We start from the raw sequence: 20,804 nt of genomic DNA, 5'->3' as shown, positions 1-20,804 counted from the left end.
TCACGTGTGCGCTCTCACGGAAGTATTGTGGAAGCGTCGTCTCCAAGGGATGTACCAAAATACGCATACAGCAGGGGAATTAGCTAGTTCAACCTAAAACAATATATGAAGGACCAATAAAGAAAACTCCCTTGTCCTTTCATTGTGAATTTCTGGTGTTATAAATATTAAAATATAAACTATTTCTAAAGGAAGATTGCAGTGGAATTAATTGGGAGTGTTGGTATTGGAATGTGCATTCCTACTACAGCCCTATAGTTTGTTGGGTTGATTGGCCGTTTTCAGGTTTGTTCAGTCTTCTCTCCGCCCATCCCCAGTCCTCATCAATTTATTTACAGGCAGATCAACCTGTCATTTCGAGAACTGCTGACACAGGGAATTTTGTGGAAGAAACTCCTTATCACTCAACCATGGCGCCTGCTTTGGGATCCCATAAATTAAGCACGGATGATGTGAATGACATGTTGCACTTTCGGATGATTAACGAGCAACAAGTGGAGGGCATCAGCATTAACTTTTTCTACAAGCCTCACACTCTCACGCTTTTGACGTTCACTGTGGCTAGCTTGATGTACTTCGTCTTTTCCAGGTAACCCAAAAGTCGTTGACAGCTCATTTGACTTGCCGGTAGGCCTAGTGGTTGTGCTAACTTGGCGTAGCTATCTAACCCAAATGTAAACCTAAATTGTATAATTAAACTACAGATGATTAGACATTTAAAGGGGCAATGTGCAGTTGCTACATCCATTTTTGGACTTATAAATTAATTATATGTACCCATTGATTATTGAAGAATGTAAGTTATAAATGCTTAGTTCAACTGTCATACCCCATCAGAACCCAAAAGATAAGCTTGTTTTACTCCAATGTTTGTAAACAAAGTAAATGTAAACAAGTACTATATTGACTCAAAACATGGGTTAAAGTATACTTTTGATATCATGGATGGTCCATCCTTGCATCCATAGCTCTGTTGATGAATTTGAGAGTGGTTTAATTTCTCCAGCCCCATCTCTCAGCTTTTTACTGAAACGGGGCTGTGGAAAACACATTGTTATTGTTTCAACTGCTGATTACATCTTTAAAGGTCCAATGCAGCAGTTTTTTAGTTCAAAATCATTGGTGGGTAGCAATTTCTCAAGCAATAATGTTTCTACGACTGTCTGGGAGTGGTCTGAGAGGTTATTGGCAGAGAGGTTTGGAACTCTCTTTCGTATTGGTCTATGAAATTATTTACGGCCTGGTGTTGTCACCCAGGCAGGCCAAAACTCCATCCCACCAATACAGGCTGAAATTTCAGCAGCTCTTTTCAAACAGCTTTCACACTAAAATTATCATCATTTTCAGAATTTCACAGAATCATTCCAACCTCAATGTGGAAATATATATAAAACACAGGAAAATCACGTTTTTAATTGCACTGGGCCTTTAATGTTATTTATTGTAATAATATATACAATTCTGAAAATGCAATAATCGAACAGAAACTTTATTAAATGTCACATTTGAATGTCACATTTACTTTATCATAGTAAACCTCACTTTATCCTCTGAAAATAATGAACAAATTGCAAATCTCAGCCAATGCTTTTTGACATCAAACCCTGCTCTCTTTTCCAGGGATGACGCAGATGTTGACAACAACCTTCGAGTGGGTTTCCTGTTGGTTGTCTCCTTCTTCCTCGTCATCAGTGTCCTGGCCTTCCCCAATGGTAGTTACTCAATGTCACTGCCTTGTACTTGTCAATAACCCAGCCCAGCACCTGGTGGAAAGGGTGTGTGAATGCTGATGGGTGGGAGGAATGTTGTAGATCAATGGTCACATAATAGACATTCAGGTCTTTCTGGTTTTGACTGTGCGAGTGAATGGTGCACCTACTGCTAGTGGGTATGCTACGTAAAATGTTGAACTGCAGTATATGAGGGTTTTGGTCGATCCACTCTGATAATGGTAGAAACTTGTAAATGCGTTATTTATCCACTTCAGGTCCATTCACAAGACCACATCCTGCAATTTGGCGCATGGTATTTGGTGAGTTGTCCTACTGCAGAGTACAACAAGTCACAGTGTCAGTGGAGCACCTCTATGGAACCATGTCCATGGAACTCTGCTCTGATTGGTTCCTTCCTGTTGTTGTCAGGTCTGAGTGTTCTGTACTTCCTGTTCCTGGTCTTCCTCATCTTCCTGAACTGGGTCCAGGTGAAGAGGCTCATGTACTGGGTGGACCCCAATCTACGCTACGCTACCCGTGAGACTGATGTCATGGTGAGTCATTATGATCTCGGTATGCTACAGTGTCTACCTCATGCCCGACACCATATTTGGGAGTAGGGTGAAGTTGCCCTAGATGCTGATTAAGTGATCATAGTTTGGTTTCTCTACTCCACTCTACGCTCTACTCCACCCTATGTGTTAATGTCATCCAATTCCATTTGTGCAGGTAATACCAGCTTTCTGTAAGAGGGTGAACCATAAGACGTTGAGGACAGAGCTACCACTTAGCCTATAGTCAGCGTTGGGTTAAACAATTGGCATCAGCCTGCTCTGCTCATGCAATTTCACAAAATGTTATTATTAAAACTGTTATTGTTAAATATTGATAACTTATCTCATCATTCAAAAGCTGTGAGATAAAGAAAATTAAATCGCTGTTACACTTCAAATAACATTTCATTTGTCAAATGCTTCATAAACGATTGGTTTTGACTATCAGTGAAGTTGTTCCCAACAATGCAGGGAGAAATAATAGAAAAATTATAACGAGGAATACATTCACAATGAGTAAGGATAACTTGGCTACATACACGGGGTACCAGTACAGAGTGCAGGGGTACGAGGTAATTGAGGTAGATATAGTTAGGGGGAAAGGGACTAGGCAACAGGATACATAATAAACTGTAGCAGCAGCAGCGTATGTGATGAGTTGAGTTCGTGCAAAATGGGTCAATGCAGATAGTCCGGGGAGCTATTCGGTTAACTATTTAACCAGTGGTGGGAAAAGTCCACAATTGTCATACTTGAGTAAAAGTAAAGATGCCTTAATAGAAAATAACTTACGTGAAAGACACCCAGTAAAATACTGGGATGATGGTGTTGATATGAGCCATGACCAACCTTTTAAAGAATTTCATGTCTACAAATGAGCGTGTTATCGGGCGATAGTCCTTTACATTTACATTTACATTTAAGTCATTTAGCAGACGCTCTTATCCAGAGCGACTTACAAATTGGTGCATACACCTTATGACAACCAGTGGAACAGCCACTTGCATCTAAATCTTGTTGGGGGGGTGAGAAGGATTACTTACCCTTACTTACCCTATCCTAGGTATTCCTTGAAGAGGTGGGGTTTCAGGTGTCTCCGGAAGGTGGTGATTGACTCCGCTGTCCTGGCGTCGTGAGGGAGTTTGTTCCACCATTGGGGGCCAGAGCAGCGAACAGTTTTGACTGGGCTGAGCGGGAACTGTACTTCCTCAGTGGTAGGGAGGCGAGCAGGCCAGAGGTGGATGAACGCAGTGCCCTTGTTTGGGTGTAGGGCCTGATCAGAGCCTGGAGGTACTGAGGTGCCGTTCCCCTCACAGCTCCGTGGCGAGCACCATGGTCTTGTAGCGGATGCGAGCTTCAACTGGAAGCCAGTGGAGAGAGCGGAGGAGCGGGGTGACGTGAGAGAACTTGGGAAGGTTGAACACCAGACGGGCTGCGGCGTTCTGGATGAGTTGTAGGGGTTTAATGGCACAGGCAGGGAGCCCAGCCAACAGCGAGTTGCAGTAATCAAGACGGGAGATGACAAGTGCCTGGATTAGGACCTGCGCCGCTTCCTGTGTGAGGCAGGGTCGTACTCTGCGGATGTTGTAGAGCATGAACCTACAGGAACGGGACACCGCCTTGATGTTAGTTGAGAACGTCAGGGTGTTGTCCAGGATCACGCCAAGGTTCTTAGCGCTCTGGGAGGAGGACACAATGGAGTTGTCAACCGTGATGGCGAGATCATGGAACGGGCAGTCCTTCCCCGGGAGGAAGAGGAGCTCCGTCTTGCTGAGGTTCAGCTTGAGGTGGTGATCCGTCATCCACACTGATATGTCTGCCAGACATGCAGAGATGTGATTCGCCACCTGGTCATCAGAAGGGGGAAAGGAGAAGATTAATTGTGTGTCGTCTGCATAGCAATGATAGGAGAGACCATGTGAGGTTATGACAGAGCCAAGTGACTTGGTGTATAGCGAGAATAAGAGAGGGCCTAGAACAGAGCCCTGGGGGACACCAGTGGTGAGAGCGCGTGGTGAGGAGACAGATTCTCGCCACGCCACCTGGTAGGAGCGACCTGTCAGGTAGGACGCAATCCAAGCGTGGGCCGCGCCGGAGATGCCCAACTCGGAGAGGGTGGAGAGGAGGATCTGATGGTTCACAGTATCGAAGGCAGCCGATAGGTCTAGAAGGATGAGAGCAGAGGAGAGAGAGTTAGCTTTAGCAGTGCGGAGCGCCTCCGTGATACAGAGAAGAGCAGTCTCAGTTGAATGACTAGTCTTGAAACCTGACTGATTTGGATCAAGAAGGTCATTCTGAGAGAGATAGCGGTAGAGCTGGCCAAGGACGGCACGCTCAAGAGTTTTGGAGAGAAAAGAGAGAAGGGATACTGGTCTGTAGTTGTTGACATCGGAGGGATCGAGTGTAGGTTTTTTCAGAAGGGGTGCAACTCTCGCTCTCTTGAAGACGGGAGGGACGTGGCCAGCGGTCAGGGATGAGTTGATGAGCGAGGTGAGGTAAGGGAGAAGGTCTCCGGAAATGGTCTGGAGAAGAGAGGAGGGGATAGGGTCAAGCGGGCAGGTTGTTGGGCGGCCGGCCGTCACAAGACGCGAGATTTCATCTGGAGAGAGAGGGGAGAAAGAGGTCAGAGCATAGGGTAGGGGAGTGTGAGCAGAACCAGCGGTGTCGTTTGACTTAGCAAACGAGGATCGGATGTCATCGACCTTCTTTTCAAAATGGTTGACGAAGTCATCTGCAGAGAGGGAGGAGGGAGGGGGGGGGGGGAGGATTCAGGAGGGAGGAGAAGGTGGCAAAGAGCTTCCTAGGGTTAGAGGCGGATGCTTGGAATTTAGAATGGTAGAAAGTGGCTTTAGCAGCAGAGACAGAGGAGGAAAATGTAGAGAGGAGGGAGTGAAAGGATGCCAGGTCCGCAGGGAGGCGAGTTTTCCTCCATTTCCGCTCGGCTGCCCGGAGCCCTGTCCTTTAGACAGGTTACCTTGTCTTTTTTTTTTTTTTTCCAATTTAAAGTTTTATTAAGTTTTTGTTTTTCAATCAACCAACAAAACACATTCCACATTCACAGATGTGACAGGCTTTAAAAAAATAAAAAGTCAAAAAAATAATACATTTGAAAATAAAAATACAATTAAAATGAATGATAAAGTCAAATAAAAGCATTTATTTTTCTTAATCTATATATTTTCCTTGGCACATATATATATACCTACATACATGCATACATACGCACATATACATACGCACACGTACTCAAAAACTAAATTAAAATAAAAACACACAAAAAACAACAACATATAACACTTGCAGCAGCACTATCAAGGTTCTTATCAGCTATTTCAAGCGTTCGCTGAGACGACGGGTCAATAATTCGTTTTTAGGTTTTACAGTACCTTACACAAAATGTATCTGCGCATTTCCCTAGTCACCCCGTTCACTCTGTCCAGTTTGAAATATAGTTGAATAGTGGGGACCAGAGTCTATCAAACTTGGGCTGTCTCTTGTGGAGGTCATAAGTGAGCTTTTCAAGAGGAAGAAAGTCAACAATCTGGTCAATCCACATTTTAAATGTAGGGGGGGTATTAGAGGCCCACAATAGAAGAATACATTTCTTAGCAAAGTATGTAATAGTCATAAGCAAATTTTCTCTGTCAGGATCAAGAACAAAGTCCTGCTGGGCATTAAGAAGATAGATACACGGGGTCATATCAAACTGTACCTCTAGTATTTTCTGTGCAGCAGTATGTACAGATTGCCAGAATCTGGCTACAGCTCCAAAATACATGCATATAGGTTCCACATTCAGAGGTACATCTTTTACAGTTAGGAGACATATCTGTTTTCATTCTATGGACTCTCAAAGGAGTATAATAACATTTGTACAAAAATGTGTAATTAGATTCTTTCATTTTTACACTGGTAGAGGAGCAATATACCCTGTCGCAAACCTCCGCCCATAACTCATCACTAATAGTCAGACCAAGGTCCTTTTCCCAGATTATTTTCAAATGAGTAAAGGAGGAGCTTCCTTTCTCAGAAAGGAGTCTATAGATGTAAGATATTTTGCCTTTAATGGATTGTGCTGTGACAAGAAGGGTTTCAACTTCGTTCAACTGAGTTCTAAACCTCCTCTTGGAGGTAAATGAGGAAATTACATGTCTAATTTGAAGATATTTTAAAAAATGGGATCTTGGCACATCGAATTCACTGCAGAGCTCTTGAAAGGATTTCAGTGTAGTGGTTTTCTGATGAAATAGGTCTGAAAAGGTCCTGATTCCTAGAGTATGCCAAAGATTAAAGTTGGCATCCCTCAGGGCTTTTGGCAAGTCTGGGTTGCCTACTATAGGCGAGTGAGAACATATTTGGGAGGAAATGCCCAGGTATTTCTTACAGTCCCTCCACGCTAGTAGGGTGCTGTAAATCGCAAAGGTTTTGGCTATGTTGCCCACTTCACTAAAGTTATTAATGAATATAATTGAGCTTAAGGGCAATGAACCACAGGATTGGGCTTCTATCTGATTCCACGTTGACTCTTGTCTGTTTGTGATCCATGTTAGCATGTTGCGGATTTGGGCAGACCAGTAGTACAATTGAAGGGAAAGTGGAAAACATGATCCTAGGTTTTTTATTGCCCCATATAAATTTGGTGATGCTTTGGTTAGTTGTTTTGAAGAAGGAAACTGGGAGATAGCATGGGAGCATCTGAAATAAGTAGTTCAGTCTAGGGAGGACGTTCATACGGATTACATTAATTCTTCCTACTAAGCTAATTGGGAGGGAGATTGTTCTTGATTCGATCCAGGAGTGGAAGATAATTTTCCTTAAGGCTATTCAGATCTGGTGTTATGAAGATCCCGAGGTATTGAAACCCCTGTGTTTTCCATTGGAAAGGACAAAGTGTCTTCATAGAGCGGGTGAGTGTAATATTGAGAGGGCAGACAGTGGATTTGTTAAAATTGATCTTATAACCTGAAAACTTGCCATACTGAGCAATTGTGTCTCAAATGAGAGGGAGGGATTTCTCAGGGTTGGATATGTAGAGCAGGACATCATCCGCGTAAAGCGAAATCTTGTGCTGCAGGCCACCTGCAGAAACACCCATAATACTTGGATTGCTCCTTATCAGCTCTGCCAGAGGCTCCGCCCCCAACAAGTAGAGCAGCGGGGACAGCGAGCACCCTTGTCTTGTGCCCCGTTCCAGAGGGAATCTGTCAGAGTTCAGTCCATTAGTAGTCACCATGTCATTTGGATGAGAGTATAGTGATTTGATCCATTTAATAAAATTTGGGCCCATATTGAACTTTTCTAAGACTGAAAACAGAAAGCTCCACTCCATCCTGTCAAACGCCTTCTCAGCATCCAGTGAAGCCAGCAGGACAGGGGTCTTTTGTGCGTTTACTTGATCAATAATATCAAAAAGACGGCGAATGTTATCAGAAGAGTATCTGTCTCTAATAAATCCAGTTTGGTCCGCTTTTATTATTTTGGGAAGAAGAGTGTTTAGTCTTTTGGCGAACAATTTGGTAATTATTTTATAGTCGAAATCCAACAAGCTTATGGGCCGGAAGGACGAGCAGGATGGGGGTCCTTGTCCTTTTTAGCAACACTGTAATGCGAGCTGTGTGCATTGAGTCTGGGAGAACTCCGTTTTTGCAAAAATCCTCCAGCATTGGCATGAAGATAGGGCTGAGCTGGGGCCAAAAAGCTTTGTAGAACTCTCTGGGGAATCCATCTGAGCCTGGCGACTTATTAGGTGGCATGGAGGTAATTGCCTCCAGGATCTCCTCAGGAGTGAAGGGGGAGTTGAGATCTTCCTGGTCGGTCTCTGATAGTTTAGGTAGCGAGATTCCCTCTAGGAAAGAGTGGAGTTCTGCCTCTGTGTGTTTTCTCTGAGGTATATAGTTTGCAGTAAAAATCATGAAAAGTTAGATTGATCTTTTTTGGGTCATATGTGACCTCGTCCTCTGCTGTTCGGATAGCCAAATCAAATCAAATCAAATTTTATTTGTCACATACACATGGTTAGCAGATGTTAATGCGAGTGTAGCGAAATGCTTGTGCTTCTATTGTACGCTCTGACTGCTCCTTTTTTAATTGGTAAGCAAGCAATCTACTTGGCCTATTGCTATACTCATGGTATTTCTGTTTAGTAAATAACTCTTTTTTTTATCTCCCGAGTGTAGTCCAAATTCAGTTTGGCTTTGGCTGCTTTAAGTTGACTCCAGGAGGTGCTGTCTAGGGATTGTTTATGTATTTTTTCACAGCATTCCAGCTCCCTCTCAAGATCTAGCCTGTGTGCTTCCATTGCTTTTTTCTTAGAGGAAGCATATGCAATTAGATGACCTCTTAGTGTGGCTTTAGCAGCGTCCCACATTGTGGCCGGAGAGACAGGGGAATCTTTATTATCTTGTGTGTAGTTGTCTATCCATGTAGTTACCAATGTATGGAACTCGTCATTTGATAGCATGGAGGTGTTGAATTTCCAGCTCTTTGACCTCGGGATGTTTTTGCAGAGGTCAAAGCGGAGGTGGACAAAGGCGTGATCTGAAAGTGCTATGGGTCCGATTGTACAAGTGGCTGAATTTATTAAACTCTTTGGGATAAAAATGTAATCTATACGGGAGTAGGTGTTATGGACATTAGAGTAGTATGTATAGTCCATAGATGAGCTATTATTCTCTCTCCAGATATCTATCAGCCCCATCTCTTTAGTAAGAGAGTTCAACATCTTTGCAGATCTAGGATTTGTGGTGGGGACTTGAGATGATTTGTCTAGGGTTGGGTTAAGGGTACAATAAAAAAATCTCCGGCCACCACGCCAAAGGAGACACAATGCTCATTGAACAGGGTTATCATTTTTAACATGAAGGCAGGAGTATCTGTGTTAGGGGCGTATATGTTTAATATAGTAATTGGTTGACCATATAGTGACCCCGTTATCAAAATAAATCTCCCCTCCGGATCAGATATGTTTTTGTCTATTATGAATGGAACATTTTTATGGATAAGTATTGCTGTGCCTCTACTGTTTGATTTGAAAGATGAGAAATACACCTGTCCCACCCAAGCTCTGCGGAGTTTGGCATGTTCAGCATCACAGAGGTGTGTCTCTTGTTATAGCGCAATGTCTGCTTTTTCCTTTTTTAGAGCACACAGTATCTTTTTTCGTTTTATTGCATGCCCTAGACCATGGCAGTTCCATGTCAATAGATTTAAGGTACTAGTCATCGTCATCGAACAGTAATCGAACTTTAGTACAAGTCATCGCTGGGTAAAAGTGGATAGTAATTACAGCTGCGTTCACATAAAAGGAAAATAAATGGTGTACATAAAATAATCATCTCTGAACCCCCCCCAGCCGAGTTCCCAAACAACTCGACACATCCCGTTGGATCTATTACCCCCCCGCTCAGTCTCAATTCTGTGTTCCGAATAAAACAAAAACCGGGAACAGTTAGCAACGCACAACGTCTCCCTCTCCCCACCAAAGAAATGCCTCATCCTCTCCACCCCGCATTGAGTAAATAACACAGTTGCCCTCGTCCAGACCTCAGTAAAAGAGGGGAGAAAAATAAAATCACTAGCCCAGCCTACATATACCTCCCCCAAGGGACATAGGGAACCCCAGGTAATAATCGCAACAACAAAAAAACAGGGAAATAAAAGTAGGCTGAAATATTAGTAGGCCTAGGTTAGGCTATACAGCCCATCCCTCTCAGTTAAAGGAAAATAAATATAAATTGGACGGCTATAATGACATTTAGGGGGTGGGTCTCTGGATATCGGCTATATGTCGTCTTACCTCCTTTAGTAATGGCATTAATCGCATTTAGTCATTGGTCTGTTTCTCATTGGCCAGGATTGTCTTTCAAAAAACGTTTTGCCTCTTCGGGAGTTTTGAAGTGTCGCAAGGCTCCTTGGTGAAGAATCCTGAGCTCGTTTGGGTATTTGAATCCCCTGAAGATGCCTCGGTCAATGGAGTATTTCTTCACTTCGTCAAATTCTCGGCGTATTCCAGCTGACAGGTCCTGGTGTAAAGCGAGTTTGGCGTTTCCCACTGTGATGGTGTTGTTTTTCGCCGCCTGTAGGACTCGTTCCTTGTCGGTGAATCTCAGGAAACTTATGGTGATTGGGCGCGGTGGTTGTCTGGCTGCTGGTGGGGGCCTCAGTGCTCGGTTAGCTCTCTCGAGTTCTATGGGCCTGTCGGTGGGCAGGTGGAGCCACTCGGGAAGTTTGTCTTGCAGGTAGCGGATCAGTGGCATGTTTCCCTCTTCTTTTTCGCCCAGATTGAATAGAACACAATTATTCCTTCGCCCCTGTTTTCCAGGTCCTCTGTTTTCTCTTCCAGATGCTCGATTTTCTTTTTAGCATATGCTATTGTTTCCATGGCATCTGTCAATAAGTTTTCCATGGATAGGATTCGCCCCTCTGCCTCGTCCAGGCGCCCTGCGTTTATGGTTATCTTGTTGTTGATGTTAGGCAATGCGTTTTCCAGGATTGTCACCTTGCCCCCTATCGCACTGAGCTGAGAGTTAATGGCATCTAATTTGGTGTTTAGTTCTGTACGTTGGGATCTCAGCTCAGAAAGGATGTCTTCGACAGAGTGCGAGGTTGGCATTCGTTGTGCCTCGTGGGGGAGCGGGTTCTCTTGCTCCTGGCTAATGGCGCTAGTTTTTTCTGAAGCTAGCTTCTTCTTGGAGGCTTTTTCCGTCGCCAATACTCGAGTCTGGGTAAAAATGTCACCTGTAGTGTCGCCTTTTGTAGCCGCCATGACTTTTTCTTATTAAAGCTAAATGAGTGTGAACTTGGAGTGAAGGTAAGATTAGGAATTGGAAACTACTTGTGTGGAGCTCTTAGTTCACGCGGCCATCTCGTTCAAGGGTCACGTGATCCCTCACCTTGGCTTTCTTGAGCACAAGGACTATGGTGGTCTGCTTGAAACATAGGAATACAGACTAGTTCATGGAGAGGTTGAAAATGTCATGGAAGACACTTTCCAGCTTGTCAGCTCATGCTCTGAGTATGCGTCCTGGTAATCTGTCTGCGAATGTTAACCAGCAGCATACCAAGCATCCTACTACTGGCTTGCCTCTGAAGTAGGGTTGGTCCTGGATGGGAGACCAGATGCTGCTAGAAGTGGTGTTGGAGTGCCAGTAGGAGGCACTCTTTCCTCTGGTCTAAAAATAAATAAATCCCAATTCCCGGGGGCAGTGATTGGGGTCATTGCCCTGTGTAGAGTGCTGTCTTTCGGATTGGATGTTAAATGGGTGTCCTGACTCTCTGTGGTCACTAAAGATCCCAAGGCACTTATTGTAAGAGTAGGGGTGTTAACCCCAGTGTCCTGGCTACATTTTCAATCTGGCCCTCATACCATCATGCCTACCTAATCATCCCCAGCTTCCAAATAGCTCATTCATCTCCCCCGAAAAAACTATCCTCCAGGTTGTTGATGTAAATGAGAATGTGTTCGCAGTCAACTTACATACTTAAATAGGGCTACGGAGAGTGTGACCACTCAATCGTCTGGATCAGCTGGTGCTCTCATACATGGTTAAGTGTTGCTTGCCTCGAAGAGAGCACAGAAGATATTTAGCTCATCTGGTAGGCCTCCATCACTGGACAGCTTGTGGCTGGATTTCCCTTTGTAATCTGTGATAGTTTGCAAGCCCTGCCACATCCGACGACAGTTTGAGCCGGTGTAGTAGGATTTGATCTTGGTCCTTTATTTACGCTTTGCCTGTTTGATGATTCGTAGCGGGATTTCTTATAAGTGTCCGAATTTGTGTCCCGCTCCTTGCAATCAGCAGCCATAGCCTTTAGCTCAGTGCTTTTGTTGCCTGTAATCCTTGGCTTCTGTCTGAGATATATACGTATGGTCACTGTGGGGACGACGTCATCCATGCACTTATTGATGAAGCCCGGTGGCTGATGTGGTAAACTCCTCAATGTTACCAGATGAATCCGGGAAAATATTCCACTCTCTGCTAGCGAAACAGTTCTGTAGATTAGCATCCGCTTCATCGGACCACTTTTGTATTGAGCTCGTAACTGGTACTTCATATTTGAGTTTTTGCTTGTAAGCAGGAATCAGGAGGATAGAGTTACGGTCAAATTTGCCAAATGGAGGGAGAGGTGTGTGTGTGTGTGGTAAAGGTGATCTAGAGTTTTATTTTTTAATTTTATTTTTCCCTCTAGTTACATAGGTGACATGCTGATAGAAATTAGGTAAAACGGATTTCAGTTTTCATGCATTAAAGCCACCGGCCACTAGGAGCGCCGCCTATGGGTGAGCATTCTCTTGTTTGGTTATGGACATATACGGCTCGTTGAGTACGATTTTAGTGCCAGCATTGGTTTGTGTTGGTAAATAGACAGCTACGAAATATATAGATGAAAACACTCTCGGTAAATAGTGTGGTCTACAGCTCATCATGAGGTATTCTAACTCAGACCAGTAGAACCTCTAGACTTCCTTAATATTAGAGATTGCGCACCAGCTGTTGTTAACAAAGAGACACACCCCCTCCTCTGAGCTTCCTCAACGCCATCATTCTGTCCTACCGATGTATTGAAAAACATTTATTTATATATACCATTTCCTTGTTCAGCCACGACTGAGAAACAGGATATTACAGTTCTTCAGATCACGTTGATAGGATAGTCTCATACTGAGTTTATTCTCCAGTGATTGCACGTTCACCAATAGAACGAAGGGTAGAGGTGATTTATCCGCTCACCGGCGTTGTCTCGTCCGGGATCCCGCAGGCCGGCCTCTATGGCGCCATCTTCTTCGAGTGTCCTGGTCCGCAATAATCAATATCTCTTTCGCCTCCGACTCATTGAAGTAGAAGTCCTCGTCCAAATCAAGGTTAGTAATGGCTGTTCTGATGTCCAGAAGCTCTTTTCGGTCATGGGAAACAATGGCAGAAGCATTATATGCAAAAAAAGTTATGATCTACGCAAAAAAATACACATAATAGCGCAATTGGTCAGGAGCCTGTAATACGCCTGCTATTCCCTCCAGCATGAATTTGCACCATCATAGTCTCGCAAAGGCCTTCCTTACAAATCTCTTTGACTCAACCATGCGTAAGCAAAGCCTGGACATCTAAGGCGAGCATCATCATGACTCACCATTCTGCTGAGCCACCACTGTCTTGTTACGTTTCTCATCTGCCTCTTCTGTGTCCGTGTCTTACCTGGCTCTTCCGTGTCTTACCTGGCTGTTCCGTGTCCGTGTCTTACCTGGCTCTTCCGTGTCTTACCTGGCTCTTCCGTGTCTTACCTGGCTCTTCCGTGTCCGTGTCTTACCTGGCTCGTCCGTGTCTTACCTGGCTCTTCCGTGTCTTACCTGGCTCTTCCGTGTCTTACCTGGCTCTTCCGTGTCTTACCTGGCTCTTCCGTGTCTTACCTGGCTCTTCCGTGTCTTACCTGGCTCTTCCGTGTCCGTGTCTTACCTGGCCTTTCTCCCCCTGCAGGAATATGCAGTGAACTGTCACGTGATCACCTGGGAGCGGATCCTGAGCCACTTTGACATCTTTGCGTTTGGGCATTTCGGGGGCTGGGCCATGAAGGCAATGCTCATCCGCAGCTACGCCCTCTGCTGGACCATCAGCATCACCTGGGAGCTCACTGAGGTAAATAAAAGGTGCAAGGAAGTCTGTGTCTGCTTCCCAAATGGCACCCTATTCCCTGTACAGTGCACTTATTTTGTGCAGAGCAACAGCCTTGGTCAAAAGCAGTGCACTATAAAGGGAATAGTATCCCTGTTTGGGACACGTGTCTTTGAAGTGCTGCTCGATTTCCATCAACAGATCCCATTTTGGGATCTGATTGATTTGAAATATTCTGTTGCATTGGCACATTTTGAGTCAGTTTGTAACTCCCCATTCACCTTTGTCTCTATCTGTCTGTCTCTCCCTCCCTCAGCTGTTCTTCATGCACCTGCTGCCTAACTTTGCTGAATGCTGGTGGGACCAGTTGATCCTGGACATCCTCCTGTGTAATGGAGGGGGCATCTGGTTGGGCATGACTGTGTGTCGCTTCCTGGAGATGCGGACCTACCAATGGGCCAGCATCAGGTAAGTTCTCCTCCTACTGGTTTCCTCCCTTCTCCTGTAGTGTCATGACAGATTTTAATTTAAGTTAAGAACAAATTCTTATTTATTGTGCGCCGCCCTGTGGGACTCCCAATCACGGCCGGATGAGATACAGCCTGGATTTGAGCCAGGGACTGTAGTGATGCCTCTTGCCTTAGACCACTGCGCCACTCGGGAGCCCAGATGACACATAACAGTTCACCAGTCCCAATTAAAATACATTTATTCTATGGAATTGCTGCCTGCTCTGATTTAGTGCATGTGTGCTTTCTCATCAATGTATGTCTTTTAATGCCTGTACAGTATCTCTGTGTTTAACCTTGTGTGCCTAACTGTCTGTCAACACCCATCGGTGTTACTTCCCAGTGTGTAAGTGTATGCCTCTCTGTATATCTGTATCTATGCTGTTTCTTCAGAGACATCCACACGACCACAGGGAAGCTGAAGCGGGTTGTGCTCCAGTTCACCCCAGCAAGCTGGACCTACGTACGATGGTTAGACCCCAAGTCCTCCTTCCAGAGGGTGGCAGGGATCTACGTCTTTATGATTCTCTGGCAGGTGAGCCCGACCCTCTGACCTGGAAATGATACATAGTATTTAGTGCCAGGGTTAGAATTCCGAATCCAGTTTTATGTAGTTACTCTGTGTATATTGACTTGAAAGTAATTTGTGATTGAACTATTTTGGGAAACAAATGGGGTTAAACTATTTACTAAAATTAGTAGTGTTTTTTTGTAGTTGAGCAGTTGGTATGTTTTCTATGATCCTACTACATACCTGAAGGTTATGGGGTAGATTGTATGATATCTAAGCTGTGTGTACAGGGATGTTTTAATATACACGTTGCTATGCTACGACTTTACTTCCTGTCTGTCTTTACTTCCTTTCCTCTAAACAGCTGACTGAGTTGAACACGTTCTTCCTGAAGCACATATTTGTGTTCCAGGCATCTCACGCTCTCAGCTGGTGCCGGATTCTCCTTCTTGGAATCATTACAGCCCCTACTGTACGGTAGGGACCTTTTCCACCACGCCACTCCACACGTGTACTCTACATTCTAGAGGCAGAAGGGAATTATGACAGTTTGACACGTGCAGTCTCTGTCTCTTTTCGTATAGATGGAATTGAGTTGGAAGAAGTTTTAAATGATTTCTGTCAAACATTCTGTTTATCTTGATGACAGTCGTTGTTGTGATGGCTGTAGATAAACTGTATTGAATGTTTGTCTTCCTGTTCTCTCAGACAGTATTATGCATATCTGACAGACACACAGTGCAAACGAGTGGGAACACAATGCTGGATGTTTGGGTGAGTCTTTCCTGTATCCTTTAGTGGCCATTTCCTGCTGTTGCTGAACTCTACTCTAATCTTGGGACCACGTAATAATAAATATAATATAATATATGCCATTTAGCTGACGCTTTTATCCAAAGCGACTTACAGTCATGTGTGCATACATTCTACGTATGGGTGGTCCCGGGAATCGAACCCACTACCCTGGCGTTACAAGCGCCATGCTCTACCAACTGAGCCACAGAAGGACCACGTCATTGACAAACGTCTCAGAAATGCTGTGGATGGCAAATTGGGTCACGTCCAATTTTGTTCAAAATATTGATGCTGACCTCATCGCTGTCCCAAGCTGGTGATTTCCCCGACTAGGCTTTGGTAACCATGGGGACCAGAATTACTTTCTCTTGCTCTCTCACTATAAATACAAAACAATGAGGCCCTTATATGCTCCTGGCTTCACCCCTTCAATATTATAAGCTCAGCGAAAGTCTAAGTACCCTCTGCAGTCTGGTGACTAAAATTAAGGAGGAAATGTATTTGTTTTCTGTGATTTAATTTTTTTGTGTGTAGTGTGATTAACAAAAAATGGGGCCATTGTTTAATAAAAACAAATAGATATTTTCTAATAGTATCCCTGTTGTAAAATGTAATTATTGTTAGAGGTGAATGTTTGTTGGTGGTCAGTGTCCGTTAACAACGGTCTCTATCTAACCCACAGGGCCATAGCCTTCCTGGAGGCCCGTTAACGGTCTCTATCTAACCCACAGGGCCATAGCCTTCCTGGGGGCCCGTTAACGGTCTCTATCTAACCCACAGGGCCATAGCCTTCCTGGAGGCCCGTTAACGGTCTCTATCTAACCCACAGGGCCATAGCCTTCCTGGAGGCCCGTTAACGGTCTCTATCTAACCCACAGGGCCATAGCCTTCCTGGAGGCCCGTTAACGGTCTCTATCTAACCCACAGGGCCATAGCCTTCCTGGAGGCACGTTAACGGTCTCTATCTAACCCACAGGGCCATAGCCTTCCTGGAGGCCCTGGCGTGTGTCAAGTTTGGACAGGACGTGTTCTCTAAAACACAAGCTCGGTCTGTGTTCCAGTGGCTTCTGTGTGTGGTAAGGGCTGTGTGTGTGTGTCTCTCTATCTCGCTCTCGTGCTGTGTGTGTATGTGTGCGCATGTGATAACCTCCAAAGCAATTCTCCCTGCTTCAATTACCATACCTCAAGTGTCCATAACAGTGACATGTTATTTAGACTGTGTAATTCCATTGGTATGCATGTGACTTCTATGTGGGTGGTACTGTAAGTGCTCCCATTGTGTTGTCAGTGCTCTCTACATCTCTCTCTGTAGGCTTTCATCACACTTCTCTGTCTGTATGGGATGGTGCGGTATGAGCAGAAGTATGAGCCTGAATTAAAGGTAAGTCTGCAGCCAGTTTCCAGTCTATTGTACAGAAAGGCTATGTCGGCCTTTGTCTAGTGTAGTTTTGTCTTTCTAATTGTTATTTTTGCCTCTAACTGACTATCAAGAACCATCTTTTCTAGAGTGTCTCTGAGAGGGATGATGGCAACCTAATAGAGTCATGTGATTACAGCCCTGATGACATTACAGGTAAGCGTTCGACTTAAGTTGAATGAGGTCTTTTTATATAGCAAATATACGGAAGTTTACATATACTTAGATTGGAGTCATTAAAACTCGTTTTTCAACAACTCCACAAATTTCTTGTTAACAAACTATAGTTTTGGCAAGTTGGTTAGGACATCTACTTTGTGCATGACACAAGTCATTTTTCCAACAATTGTTTACAGACAGATTATTTCACTTATTATTCACTGTATCACAATTCCAGTGGGTCAGAAGTTAATATACAGTAAGTTGACTGTGCTTTTAAACAGCTTGGAAAATTACAGAAAATTATGTCATGGCTTCTGATAGGCTAATTGACATTGTTTGAGTCAATTGGAAGTGTACCTGTGGATGTATTTCAAGGCCTACCTTCAAACTCGGTGCCTCTTTGCTTGACATCATGGGAAAATAAAAAGAAATCAACCAAGACCTCAGAAAAAAAGTTATAGACCTCCACAAGTCTGGTTCGTCCTTGGGAGCAATTTCCAAATGCCTGAAGGTACCACGTTCATCTGTACAAACAATAATACTCAAGTATAAACACCATGGGACCACGCAGCCGTCATACCGCACAGGAAGGAGACTCATTCTGTCGCTTAGAGATGAACGTACTTTGGTGCGTTGTGAAGATGCTGGAGGAAACGGGTACAAACGTATCTATATCCCCAGTCAAAATGAGTCCTATATCGACAACCTGAAAGGCCGCTCAGCAAGGAAGAAGCCACTGCTCCAAAACTGCCATAAAAAAAGCCAGACTACGATTTGCAACTGCACATGAGGGCAAAGATCATACTTTTTGGAGTAATGTCCTCTGTTCTGATGAAACAAAAATAGAACAGTTTGGCCATAATGACCATCGTTATGTTTGGAGGAAAAAGGGGGAAGCTTGCAAGCTGCAGAACACCATCCCAACCGTGAAACACGGGGGTGGCAGCATCATGTTGTGGGGGTGCTTTGCTGCAGGAGGGACTGGTGCACTTCACAAAATAGCTGGCATCATGAGGATGGAATATTATGTGGATATATTGAAGCAACATCTCAAGACATCAGTTAAAGCTTGGTTGCAAATGGGTCTTCCAAATGGACAATGACCCCAAGCATACTTCCAAAGTTGTGGCAAACTTACTTTGTTGTCCTTAAGCCAAGGTATTGGAGTGGCCATCACAAAGCCTTGACCTCAATCCTATAGAACATTTGTGGGCAGAACTGAAAAAGCGTGTGTGAGCAAGGAGGCCTACAAACCTGACTCAGTTACACCAGCTCTGCCAGGAGAAATGGGCCAAAATTCACTCCATTTATTGTGGAAGGCTGCCCGACAAGTTTGACCCAAGTTAAACCATTTAAAGGCAATGCTACCAAATACTAATTGAGTGTATGTAAACTTATGACCCACTGGGAATGTAATGAAAGAAATATTAGCTGAAATAAATTACTCTACTATTATTCTGACATTTCACATTCTTAAAATAAAGTGGTGATCCTAACTGACCTAAGACAGGGAATTTTTACTAGGATTAAATGTTAGGAATTGTGCAAAACTGAGTTGAAATGTATTTGGCTAAGGTGTATGTAAACTTCCGACATCAACTGTATATATTTGCTGGTGTTTGTCAAGGAGCATATTTCCTATATGTATCCTCTTGTAGGTGAGAGAGACTCTCGGAATAACTCAGCCAGCCCATCTAAACAAGGGCGAGGCTCTGCGAGAACCAAAGCTGTCAATGGACACGAAGATTAAAAGCAATGAGAGCCAATGAAGGGACTACGGTACATCCCTACTGCACCCAACAACTCTGTGGGGAGATGGAAGGAAGAGAATTTGGGTACGGAGGTTCAAGAGGTGGGGATATTACATTGGTTGAAAGGTGGTTAAAGAACATTGAGATAAATGAAGCATAAACTGAATGGAAAAGGCTGAGCAGAGAGCTTTACTACATTTACATGAGTAATTTAGCAGACGCTCTTACCCAGAGCAACCCCACACTTCACTGTGTTTGTGAGATCAACAACCAATCAACAAAAGTTGAATTTACCACTTGATGAGGAGGCACCAACTGTTGAGTTTACAATCTTCACAGAATTGACTGAACACCAAGGTGTACTGAATGCATTTTTACTCTTCACACTCTTTCCCCTCTTTTGTTCAAATGATGACCATAAATATTACAGGATGGATTTTATTTAACTTACAATGAAAATCTAAATTATGTGAAGCTAAAGCCTGAATGTTTTAGATGCTTGGTTTCCCTTTTCCATATATATTAAAAGTCAGAGTTAACATTTTTCTATGAGAATTTGAAAGATAATTTAAATACATTTTACAACTGACTAGTATTGAAATGGAATTGGTCTCAACCCTGTTTGGACAGATCTGTTTTTAAGATAATTCCAGGCCTTAAATGTTTAAAATGTTGATTATGTCATGACAACTCACTTTGTTTAAGTGAGTGTGTGAAAGGTAATATGATTAACCATTGTTTTTATACAAGCATTAAGAGTGCATTTGTTTTGTATGAATTATGTGAACTGCATACTGTTGCAAGATCATTTATTTGAATATAGCTTTCTAATAAATATTTAAAACAGGACAAAGAATTGTTTTTCTTTTGTTTACAAACCATTTCTACCAGTAGGTGGCAGCAGAGAATCATTCTTACCAAATAAAATGTAATCTCATTGTTGTCAGTGGATTTATTACTGGAGTGTTTGAAAAAAAGATATTCCCATCAATTTCCCATGCTTTGTGGCTTGAACAAATTACACTATGACAAAAGAATGCATGCATACACATGTTTTATTCTAGTGCAACTGTTTGTATTCATCAATGGTGGAAAAAGTACCCAATTGTCATACTTTAGTAAAAGTAAAGATACCTTAATAGAAAATGACTCAAGTGAAAGTCACTCAGTAAAATACTACTTGGTTTTAAATATAATTAAGTATCAAAAGTAATTCTGTATATTAAGCAAACCGGACCAAACTATTATTATTATTATTATTTTACATTAACAGCTAGCCAGGGGCACACAAGGATGACCAGGAATGCTCTCTTGAATTAAACAATTTTCTTGTCCTGCTTGGCATTCAGAATGTAACAAATACTTTAAAGTGTCAGGGAAAATGTATGGAATGAAAAGTACATTTTCTTTAAGAATGCAGTGAAGTAAAATTTGTCAAAAATATAAATAGTAAAGTACAGATTCCCCCCAAAAAACGACTTAAGTGGTACTGTAAAGTATTTTTACTTAATTAATTTACTCAACAGGTATTTATTTATTTTTCACTGGGAAATGTAGGCAACGTGACATTAAGCCTGTTCATTTCACTTGTCACTCAGGGCAATGTCCGATATGTTTGATATTTATGTAAAAAATGTATATTACACATCAATACAGGGACATTCCTGTGAATACAATGAATAAATAAAATAATAAAACACCAGGTGTGTACATCATTTAGATGTGACAAAGCAATGAGACATTAACAGACATTGAGACATAACCTCTAATTTTTCCAACTTTATAAA

At 43.1% G+C, this 20,804-nt stretch overlaps 1 protein-coding gene across 2 annotated transcripts; it reads left to right on the top strand.

Annotated features, from left to right (window-relative positions):
* The first annotated feature begins 7 nt into the window (after positions 1-7).
* ptdss1b (phosphatidylserine synthase 1b) lies at positions 8-19,873 on the top strand. Of its 2 annotated transcripts, none has more exons than XM_035795856.2 (13): positions 8-589; positions 1,621-1,712; positions 1,988-2,032; positions 2,142-2,266; positions 13,738-13,896; positions 14,189-14,340; positions 14,775-14,916; positions 15,305-15,369; positions 15,601-15,666; positions 16,664-16,763; positions 17,000-17,068; positions 17,194-17,260; positions 18,925-19,873. In XM_035795856.2, the coding sequence occupies exons 1-13, from the start codon at positions 411-413 to the stop codon at positions 19,014-19,016; spliced, it is 1,353 nt and encodes a 450-aa protein (XP_035651749.1). In that variant the 5' UTR covers positions 8-410; the 3' UTR covers positions 19,017-19,873. The 2 variants fall into 2 exon arrangements, with proteins under 2 accessions (XP_035651749.1, XP_035651748.1); XM_035795855.2 differs by having other exon boundaries at positions 9-589; positions 15,257-15,369.
* The last annotated feature ends 931 nt before the right edge of the window (positions 19,874-20,804 follow it).

Source organism: Oncorhynchus keta, chromosome 20 (assembly GCF_023373465.1).
Source record: "Oncorhynchus keta strain PuntledgeMale-10-30-2019 chromosome 20, Oket_V2, whole genome shotgun sequence".
Lineage (NCBI taxonomy): Eukaryota > Metazoa > Chordata > Actinopteri > Salmoniformes > Salmonidae > Oncorhynchus > Oncorhynchus keta.
The sequence above is the reverse complement of the archived record's forward strand: the minus strand, read 5'-3'. Positions and strand labels throughout refer to the sequence as shown.